This window comes from Blennius ocellaris (assembly GCF_963422515.1).
Source record: "Blennius ocellaris genome assembly, chromosome: 4".
In the NCBI taxonomy this organism is placed as follows: domain Eukaryota; kingdom Metazoa; phylum Chordata; class Actinopteri; order Blenniiformes; family Blenniidae; genus Blennius; species Blennius ocellaris.
In genome coordinates, this window is record NC_137653.1 from 27451130 (window position 1) to 27462237 (window position 11108).

At 47.3% G+C, this 11108-nt stretch overlaps 1 protein-coding gene across 8 annotated transcripts in view; it reads left to right on the top strand.

The window, feature by feature from the left end:
- Positions 1-4982, top strand: part of setd5 (SET domain containing 5) — a 39023-nt gene extending 34041 nt beyond the window's left edge. For 6 of the 8 annotated variants that reach the window (XM_080494533.1, XM_080494537.1, XM_080494535.1 and 3 more), the window contains 4 exons: positions 1469-1734; positions 1811-1932; positions 2004-2077; positions 4501-4982. In XM_080494533.1, coding sequence (XP_080350659.1) covers positions 1469-1734; positions 1811-1932; positions 2004-2077; positions 4501-4950 — 912 coding nt within the window. In that variant the 3' untranslated portion in view covers positions 4951-4982. The remainder of the gene's footprint in view (positions 1-1468; positions 1735-1810; positions 1933-2003; positions 2078-4500) is intronic. The other 2 variants (XM_080494538.1, XM_080494539.1) reach the window with 1 other exon arrangement.
- Positions 4983-11108: the final 6126 nt, after the last annotated feature.

The following is an 11108-nucleotide window of genomic DNA, read 5'->3' on the forward strand; positions in this document are numbered from 1 at the left end:
TGTAGGCTAATTTATAATCTTTCTGCGTACCCCCTGCAATACCCTCGCGTACCCCTAGGGGTCCGTGTACCCCCGGTTGGGAATCACTGCACTAGAGGGAGCTCAGCTCTTTGAGGTCCTTATTTCACTGTCGGGCTCTGCTCTGTGAGTCAATTCTCTACATTTGATCAAATTATTGCACTATTAGAACCAAATACAATTGAGACTTGATGCCATAGCCACCCAAACAATAATCACAGTGCTTCCTCTTGCTTCTGGACTCTAACTTAAAGAGAACATGTGGCCTGAGCAGCCACACTACTGAGGTTTATCATGCATTTTGGAGAAGGTGGTGACTGCTGGTGTTCAGGGTGAACACAGCCAGTAAAGTGTTCTGGAGCCATCGATGACGCCGTCATCAGGCCCACAGGCCGATATGACTCCACCCCTCTGTGATATTTGGCGCTCTGGACATTTTTGATCCTGACATTCTGATGACGGCACAGATGTTTGTCATCATCCTATCTCAGAGCCACCATGCACATGTACAGGTCCACCTCCTCGCCCACTGCTGGAGCCAACAGGTCGGCCCAGCCGCCATCTTGGATGAGGACCTTCTTCTCGTCTGTACGTTCACTCCTTTGATGAGGGAACTCGTCGCAGATTCAAACGATCTGATCTCATTGAATTTGAAACACAATTTCACCTTGTGAGTGTGTTTGTGAGTGAGAGACATTTGTCTTTCTCTCATACCACACTCACTGGAGACAAAAACTACACATCCGTTATTGGTAACTGACCAAACCAGGTGAAAAAAGTGTTCATGTAGATGAACGTACCGGAGAGGACTGTCCTCCTCCAAGATGGCTGCCACGCTGACACGTCATCTCCAGCGGCCGGTGGGGCGTCTCTTCACATGTGGGTGTACGTACTTGTATATGTGTATGAGAGCCACCCATGTCGGTGTGTGACTGTGTGGTCACCCCCCCCCCCCCCCCGCCTCCTCAGTGTGCCCCCTCCTCCCCCTCCCCCTCCCTCCCTCTGTTTGTCCCAGTGACATGAGGCTGGGCTCGGTGCTCTCATCTTCATTGGTAGTTGTGGAGGTGTGTGTGTGTGTGTGTGTCGGTGGTGTTTCAGTGTGGTTGCATCATGGTGCAGTTCATTGACGGTTGCCTGCTCGTTCATCACAGCCTCAGACACCGTCTGATACTAACCGTGTGCTGCCGGCACACACGGCGGCGTGCAGTGCAGCTCGCGCTCTGGGACGTGAGCGCAGCTCCTGCTCGTGGTGACTCGGGCGTTTTGTGTTTTTGTTTTCCTTCAGTTGTAGTGACTGTGTGAAGGTGAGTCCTCTGGTGTGGTGCATGCAGTCTGCTCATCACTCAGTGGGGTTTTTGGTTGAATGACGTGACGAGGTCTCGGCTGCAGTCGGCGTGGCGTGTCCCGACGCCGCCGCTCAATAAGCTCCGCCCTCCCTCTGCCACTCCAGGTGTCTCTGCTGGAGTACCGCAAGAGGAAGCAGAGCAGCAGCCGCGACCCGGAGCCGGCCGGCGGCGCCTCCGCCCAGCCCGGCTGCCTCTTCAGTAAGGACTCCCCCCACCCCCACCCACACATGCACCTCCCCGCCTCCCCGCACAGCTCCTTCCCCTCCTCCATGGCGCACACTGCTTCCGCCCTGCAGATAGAGGAGGTCAGTCCTCCGGAGCAGCCGGGCCTGCCCCCTCAGGCCAGACACCAGGACAACAACAACCAGTGGTGAGCGCCGCCCTTTGGCCCCCTTTCCCCCCCCCCCCAGTGTCCTGTCCAGCAGGTGAACACTGTGTTTCTCCAGGATGGTCCCCACCACCGTGGAGCGCCTGAGGGAAGGCCAGGGCGTGCTGGAGCGAGTCCTGAGGAGCATCAAGATGGAGCGCATCTACCAGAGGAGCGACGGCTCCACAGACAAGGAGTCAGGTGTGCAGCAGCACAGGTGCAGTGTGTTGGACCGTACGTACTGGAGTCTATAACCTGCTGTCTGTCCTCAGATGCAGAGCGCTACGAGATGGCTTCTCCCATGAAGAGTCCACACAGTTACAGTCCGTCGGTGTACTCACACCAGGTAACACAACCACACCTCCTCACACTCTGCCTTACAACCACAGTGCAAACTATCTGAATACTGGATTCTAGCTGTATTCAAGCTTCTTTCAAGGCTGTTTGGAAAATGTGTCCTGTAACTGTTCCCCAGCTCTTGTGCTGGACAGCGTGAAGGATTGTAGAGAGTGTCCGGTGGGGGGTCTCAATATAAAGTGTTGCCCTGCTCTCATTCACATTAGGTCACAGTACGAGGATGAGATTTGTCGTCATTGCACCTCATTCAGTGATTTAAAGTTTCTCTCCCAGAATCCCCACAGGAAAACATAAAGAAGTAGCACCCAGGTTCTAATACGTTGTCAACACCTTTCTGGAGGTCATGACACTCATAAAAACATGCATTATCAGCATTTAAATTTTGCAAACACCTTCAGACTACACCAGTCAAATGTTGATATTTTCTCTTGAGCTGTTGCAACGCAATCTTTGATATCCCAGAAACCCTTGCAGCAGATTTCTCAAGATGGTGTCGGTTAGCGGAACAAACGGAGTTCGATGGCTACACATTGGGGTTCGTTTGGAAACATATTTTGACAACTGCTGGTTGGAAATGAGTGGAAATCTTATTTTCGTGTGTTTGTTTATTCTCTGTGCAGAAGTCAGACCTTTTATGGGAAGTACATTTTAAAGATATTTTTTTGCGTTTTAACAAAAATCGTTAACTTTTTCTCTCCATGCATTTCTTCCATTCTGGTCTTATCTATAATAAAATATATGTTTTTAAATCACTGCCCTTCATTTTAAGAAGTTGTGGAGTGGTGGAAGTCGCCACATGGTGTGAAAACTAAGGAAGCACCAATATTGACACTAGTATCAGGTCATGACGACACAGATCCTTCACATATCATCGCTGTATGATTGGACTATAAATGAGGTTTTCAGTGCTGGTGTGGCGGTCGGATGAAAAGTAGCTGCACAGTTAGAACCTTCAGCCTTATCCTGAACCCTCAATGGTTTATTCTAATGCATTGTGGACGACCAAATACTACATTGTGACATGATACACTGGAGGACGAGTTGGTATTGAACCAACCAAACACCAAATATGTTATGGAAGAAATATACTTATTTAAAAGCACATAACTGAACCAATATAAAATTGTCTACACTGTATATATATCGGAGTCTGAATAATGTTTTATTTTGAAAATTGACCGACTTCTCCCTGTTACATCCGTCTATGACTCACGCTTGTGTCGGTCACGTGACACATTAGCGCTGATGCAGCAAAATGAGTAACAGTAACAGTAAAAGAGGAAAAGGTCCAGTGAGGAGACAGAAGAATAACAGACCAGTAAGTAGAAAGACATACAAGCACACAGTAGATTCACATTTATTATTATATTTACAAAATACCACAGCTTTTGTGTTGGTCATATCATTTTATTTTGTAGTATTCATCCGTCACACCTTAAAGCCGGTCCGTGAAAATAATGTGTGACACTAAACCGGTCTGTGGTGGGGGGCTGCTGGTGTCTGGGAGGAATTTTCTACGATCACACAATTAGTACTAAAAATGACAACAATCGCAACATCAAGTCAATTTCAATGGAACATTCTGCTGCAGAATACAGTGAAATGCAAGGATAAATCCTATATAACCAGCTGTGTTGGTGGTTTGTGGGGCTGATTGGAGCTTTTTGCGGCCGGTTGTGGTCCTCGGGCCTCATGTTTGACTGAAGCTGCAGGAGGCCGTCGCTCATTAAGGGGCTTTCAGAGTTAAAACCTAGTTGTTGCTCTCACTCGTCCAAGCTTCTACTGTACATGAGGTAGCAAGGTGGGCGCTATTCTTTTCGGCCGTCTTTTTCAAAACTTGACCGTCTAAATGGCGTGTGGAGGCTCGCTGCCTTTAACTGCCCTCCTCGAGAAAGACGAGCTGCTGGACTGTTGTGAAGGTGGAGACGTGTGGTGCTGGATGAACCCAGGTTCAAGCAAACGTGCTACAAGCACTGGTACAACACGATGTGACAAACGCCCAGAAAACTTGAATCTGCACAATGGAAATGAGTCTGAAGCAGGTTGAACGTGAGAGAAGTGGTGAGTTTCAGAAGGACTGATGTTGAGTGTCGCGGTCTTGTGATCTGACTGATGCTCCTATGAGGTCGTCAACATTCAGCTTTCTGGAATAAAAGCATGAGAGAGGAGAACCTCATGGTTTATATCTCGTCACATTGTACCACTGTCAATTTATACTGTGTGTGTGTGTGTGTGTGTGTGTGTGTGTGTGTGTGTGTGTGTGTGTGTGTGTGTGTGTGTGTGTGTGTGTGTGTGTGTGTGTGTGTGTGTGTGTGTGTGTGTGTGTGTGTGTGTGTGTGTGTGTGTGTGTGTGTGTGTGTGTGTGTGTGTGTGTGTGTGTGTGTGTGTGTGTGTGTGTGTGTGTGTGTCCAGTCCTCAGACGGGCCCCGGCAGAGCGACAGCCCGTCGTTCCTCCAGCAGAGCTCCACGTCTCCATTCCCAGGTTCCTACAGTCCATCGTCAGGCCCCAGCTTCTACCCCCGCCTCCCCTCCCACCCAGGACTGCCCCAGGATCACCCAAGCCCCGGCCCCACGGCGTCCTCGGACCCCAGGCCAGCGGGGGGCGCTCCACACCAGCAGAGCGGTAGCGCGGACGGAGGCCCCGCCCACTGCAGCAGCCAATTGAAAGTCAGCCTTTTGAACAGCGCCCCGGCCCCGGCCCCCAGGGTCCCGGCCAGTCGAGGGGTGAAGGGGGGCAGCCCGGGGCAGGCCGGCTCCCGCCTGCTGTCGGCCCCCACAACAACAACACACTACCCCCAGCGCCAGTTCCAGAACCCCCCCCTGCAGGGCCCCGGGGTCCGGACTCAGTCAGGAAGCTTTTAGGACTTGTTCTCCAGCGTATGTGTGGGTGTGTATGGAGGAGGAGGAGGAGGAGGAGGAGGAGGAGGAGGAGGAAGACACATGTACAGAACCAAGAGAAGCACGGACTTCTTCAAACGTTTATTTCTTTATTTTCTGAATAAAACGAAACGATGGCTCTCCGCACAAACATGGTCACTGACTTCTGAACTTCACACAATCAATGGAAAAGCAGGCAGGAATCTTGTGTCCGCTCACATTGTCCCCGAGGTAGAACACACACACACACACACACACACACATACACACACCCTGTCACCGTCTCCAGGTTAAAACTGAATGTGACAGAATTTTTTTCCTTCTTTTTAATGTGTTCTTCTCAGCAGCACTTGAACTCGGGTGTTTGTCTGAGTGCTGCAGTACAGTTTGGAGTTGTGTGTGTGTGTGTGTGTGTGTGTGTGTGTGTGAGAGAGTGTGTGTGTCCCTGGAATCCTTCATTCCTCACATCAGCAGCGTGGCTCCACATGAAAACGCCTCCCGTCTCCTCCAGCTCTGCTCCGTTCTCACACTAGGACGACCCGCTGTACAAAGCCAACGTTGTACTGGAGAAGTGCAGGTCTTATGATTCATGGTGCTGCGTTCTTGTTTTGTTTTGTTTACCTCCCCTCCCCCCCCCACGTGGCTGCGTTCCTCCCGTGGTGAAGTGGTTGTGAGGCGTCCGGGGACGGCCCGCGGTCCTGCTAGGTTCCGTGTGGCGTCGAGGCGGCGGCCCCTCCACAGGAAGCTGCTACGTTCTGAGCTGTGTTTCCACACACTGCTGTATTTTTCTATTCTCCTGCGAGGTCTTCACACGCCGACGGTGTGGAGCCTCACGCCGCCCTCCATGTTTCCTCTCAGACTCTGATTCAGGACCGCACGCAAGGGGGGGGGGGGGGGGGGGTCCTTCAAGGACGAGGGACGGGGCCTCCACCCCCCCCCCCCCCACTAACACTTTACATGAATGTTTTACAGATGATTTAAAGAGTTATGACCCAAAATTAACCAGCACCTTAAAGTGAGAGAGAGAGAGAGAGAGTGACGGCATAAACGACACAATAGGACATTATGAGTATGTGTACTTGTATAGAAAGAAATGTGATATAGACTTGTATGGAGAAAATATAGTACACTGAATTTATGGCATGATATTTTTGTTGTCAGATGGCTGGAAGCTGATCATTGGTTCCGTTCTGAGTTCCCCAAACACACAGGCGCATCATTCTCTCCGTGTCGTTCTGTTCATCATTCTGTTGCTTTTGTCTAATTTTTACACAGATCATTGTAGAAACTATTTCAATTGTTCCTCCCAAGAGATTTAAGAAGCAAGAGCTGTAATGCATTTTGATAATAAAAGTAATCACAATGGTATTGGATTTTGAAAACTGCCACTGTGACGTGTCTTTTCCCACCGTGTGGTTTGTCTCCACCGCTACACCCCGATGGGGTGGAGGAGGTCTGCTCCACCTCCTCCACCCAACCTGAACGGCCTCCTCACAGTTCACGGTTGATTTTTGCACCAAATAGTCATTTCAGAGAAAATCTATCAGTTCCACTTGAGCAGGAGAGACGCTGGGAAGGAGGAGCTTTAAGAGGAAGGAACCTGCAGAACCAGGCTGAGGAGGTTTTCTGCTCTTCTGCTGGCGTTACAGACGACCAAGAACAGGAAGCAAACACACATTTCAGCTTAAAAGACTAAAACTTTTTCCAGAATTTTTAAATTCAAAGGAAGGATGTCCGTAACTTGCCAAAACACCAGGGTTTCTTTCTTTTTTTTTAAAGGTTTAACAGCAATATTAAAGGCTTGTGCTGGATTAATCTGATGGAGTATTGATTAATCGGGGGGGGGGGGGGGGGGGGGGGGGGGTAAATGCCTTTAAACAGCTTAGTTAGAATTTGATCTAACTGACCTGATGTCTGGTTGAATGAAGCCACAGCAGCTGGATTACTAAAAGTAAACTATTGACAAATGTGAAGGTGTGGTTGATGGGGCTGGCAGCTTTGGGCCGGGAGTCTTTGATTTGACTTCTAATAGGTAGAATATAGGTTGCAGTTGTCAAAGTGTGGCTGAAGAGAAGTCCAGGGTGGTCCTGGTTGGTCAGGATCACACAGGCCAGTCTCCAGACCACCAACTAGGCAACGGACAGGCTCCAGACCAGGAGCTGCGTGAGAAACCACAACTCCTCTGGACGGCCTCACAGGGACCGCACCTTGTGGTTCACATTGATTCTTTAACCCCTTTAAAAAACCAGGAAATTCATGTTGTGACAGGATGCAGTTTTTCAGAGTAAATATGGTGATTAAACAATGAAATTAGCTTCCAAAACACAATTTATTCAATGAAAATGCTTGAAATCTAGAACTGAAATGTAACAAAACACTGACCAGCGCTGAGTTGTCACGATGAGCTGCTTTAGTTCAGCAGAGGAAATCTAGTCTCTGCTGGACTGGAACCACATGAAAGTTCACCAACAAAGAATCAGGCTTTAGCCTCGAGACGTCTTCATGATACTGTTCCACCGATTGTCTATTTCTTGTTTGTTGATTTTCCTCGGCCAGTGTTTGCTTCTATTTTTACGGAAGAGGATTAGGGCCACTGTGGAAAAAACCCTGAGTTCTGACTTTTTTTCTCAGAATTCTGACTTTAAATTCAGAATTCTGAGAACAAAGTCAGAATTCTGAGAATAAAGTCAGAATTCTGAGAATAAAGTCAGAATTCTGAATTTAAAGTCAGAACTCAGGGTTTTTTTCCACAGTGGCCCTAATCCTCTTCCGTATATTTTAGACACACACATAAAAAAAAAAAATCAAAACGTTCAGGTATAGTAGGGTGGTCCTTATTTATGAAGTTTTGAAAACTTATGGTCTGACCCCCCTAAAATCCTCCAATTGACCAAAAAATGTGATCTGCAAAGTTTCATCAAAATATATTAATATTTAGAGGTAGCTCAATGGACTTGAAGTTTGCTTAGTTGAAGCAATTTAGGCGTTATCTGCCGGATGTATCATTTGCTCCTAATGTGCATACACCATACATGGCCTTGTCAAGGAGCTTCAGTCACATATTTGTCTTCCTGTATCAGAACAACTGCAATCAAAACTAATATTGGCTGTGCTGAGATAAATTTCTTAAGTACAGAGATGGATTTGATGCAGTAAGCATGTACCATCGATGAGCGCACGATCAATGAATCAGGTTGTCAGAGACTTCTCTCAGTGACAAGCTTCACTCATTTGGCTGTTCTTCAGTGTCTCTGGCCAAAATGACCTCAACAACAAGAAAACTGTTTTTGCTGTCAACACAAGATGACATTTGTGGTGCCAAATTACCCTCGAAACAGCACGTTTTGGGTCACTTTCTCTACTATCACCTTCAGCGCAAGGTAAGCAGCAACTCTTACTGTATTGAAAATTATTGAAGAATTTTGGAACAGGGCAAGAATACCCACAAGACATAATCAAGATGTGATCAAGAAGGTTGAAAAGCTTTATGCAGAGTGGCAAGCATTGAAGAAAAATGCAAAACGAAGATCGAAAACACAAATCTTAAAAGAGGAAAATTTCACCTCCGACTTCAATGATCTTTTTGATATTGCACACAGAGATGCAATGACTCTTATTGAAATTCCTGAAGATAGAGAATTCCTGCTTGCTCAAAGAGAAAAGGGGCGACGAGGTTCAATGATTAGTGTTGATAAGGTCTTGGATAGAAAAGAAAGGAAGCGAGAGGAAGACCAGATGAAGGAAATGCAACGTCAGCAAAAGTCAGAAGCCAATGTAGCGCTGCTAAATGAAAAGGTCACTCTAGAAAGTAACAGTTGTTCCTCTGAAGCTGGAGATTCTGACTCTGATGAACCTATCCCTGGATGTCCTCGGTGCAATGTGTAGTACACATGATAACTGATATCAATAAAATATTTTTCTGTCAAATAGTACATGGCTCTTTTCTAAAGAATACTTTCACAAGAAATGCATGTGACTGGTGGTTTTGTACATGCTGCAAAGATGTTACTAAGTATTGGCAGTATATTTGGTCTTTTGCGATCATTTGATGACTGACAGCAACAATGAGATATACTTCAAGGCCTTTGAGCTACCTCTAAATATGCATAGATTTGTGTGAAACTTTGCAGACCTCATTTTTTTATCAAAAGGAAGATATCTGGGGGGTCAGAGCAAGAAGTTTCCAATTTTTATTTTTTCCCATTGCATAAGGACCACCCTAAGGTATAGGTATCAATTCGGCTAACCATTTTTGAAAAAAATTACAAAAAAAACCCTGCAATAAAACAAAGCAGATGGGAGAGGCACCTCATGGAGACGGTCAAAGGGGATGAGCGTTAGTTGCCATGGAGACGCTGATGGAGATGTTGCAGATCAGGATCTGACCTTTAACTATGGTGATAAACTGAAACATGTCGCCTCAGCGATAAAATCAAGAGTGTTGAATTGTGTCACTGCACGTCAGTAATCTGATTACTTCCTGTCGTACAGATCTGTGACTGAACTCCCACAACCTGAGTCGTGGTGCGGAGGTTTACAAACCGACTCAATAGACCATCTATGAACTAAAATGATGGGAGAGCGATGGATCTGGAACTCTGGACGTTTCCTCACACGGGACAGTCGTCACCTGTTGCTTTTATTAAATTCTTACTCTCTGAGTGTCGAGTCAAAGTGAACGAGAATATTCCCCAGGTATTTATGATCAACCCCCGTCTGGTTCTGAACGTCTGATAAGGAGCTTCAGTCTAAAATCAGTTCAGCTGATCTTCTCTACGTTGAGCTGAAGTAAAGCAGGTGATTTTATTTCAGTGTGTCAGGAAGCGGCGTGAGAAAATAATCACGGCTCCTACTTCCTGTACTCTGTGTCGATGTTTGATTCTGGAACAGTCGATACAACAAGAGATGTTTTCAATCATTTATTCAACAAAAATATCAAGTTCTGGAAAAAGTTAACAATATATTTCCTGACAAGATCTTTTCATATCATTAGAAAACAGAACAAATTACAGTGTTTAAGCTCTGAGGAGATTCTTTTTTTTAAAAAACAACAACTTTGAACTTCTTTCACACACATTTAGTTCTTTGAGCCAGGGGGGTCAAACATGTGGTTCATGGGCCAAAACCAAGCTTGAAGCCGGCCTCACCTGAACCTTCCACACTTTAAAAACAAAGACAAACAGGAGCAGCATCGCTTCAATCAAAGAAACTGTGGTGCCAGATTCCACCACGAGGGGGCGCCCTGTTTCACACTTGAAGGCTGCACAAACTGAAAGACTGAAGAAAGACACATATCAATTGGCCAGATTATCTCAGTTTGTTCATTTCGTCTTTTATTTTTTTTTTAAACTGCGTCAAACTGGACATTTTCAGTCGCTTTTGTTGTTTTGCAGTTAAACGAGAGCAGCCCTCCGTGGTCAGCGGTCTGCAGGTCACCTCACCGCTCGGTCCACTTCCCATCACACTGGGGCGACTTTGACACCCCTGATCGTCACTCACAGTCGGTTACAGTTACAGTCAGAGTTCCAGTTCCTTCAGCTGGCTGAGCGACGGTCCAGCGCTGATGCAGCAGGAATTAAACACACACTCAGTCTTTGGATCAGTGGGAGTGCAGGGAGGAGCCGGCCGGCGCAGGGAGAACATGCAAACACCGCGCCGAGAGGCCGGGACGCCGCGGGGAGCTTCAGTCAAACACTTCATGAAGGAGACGGAACAGAGACACCGAGACGCTCATGACGACCTGAAATACAAGGAAACGCTCCTGAAGGCTGAAAAGAAAGAGGCAGTCGTCGGCTCGCCTCTCAGGAATATCACTCTGACCTTCTCACATGCTTTTTGTTTGCTTGTTTCAAAGAAAGGGTGACGGTCGACAGGAGCTTTATGAAGGAGTCTACAGAGGTCAAAGGTCAGGAGGGGGTCGGCCCAGAACCGGCCCAGCAGGGAGTGGAGTCTGGCCCGCAGGACCAATCGCAGGAACTTACTCAAAAGTGGATTATCAGTGGAAGCAACGGCTCCTTCTAATTGATTGTCTGACACTGAAGAGCACATCGTGACAGAATCCTTCACAAAATCCACGATTGCAGCTCAAATGGGCTTTTTGCAGGTTTCCAGGCCGGCCGAGGCTTCAGTCCACCAGCGACCAC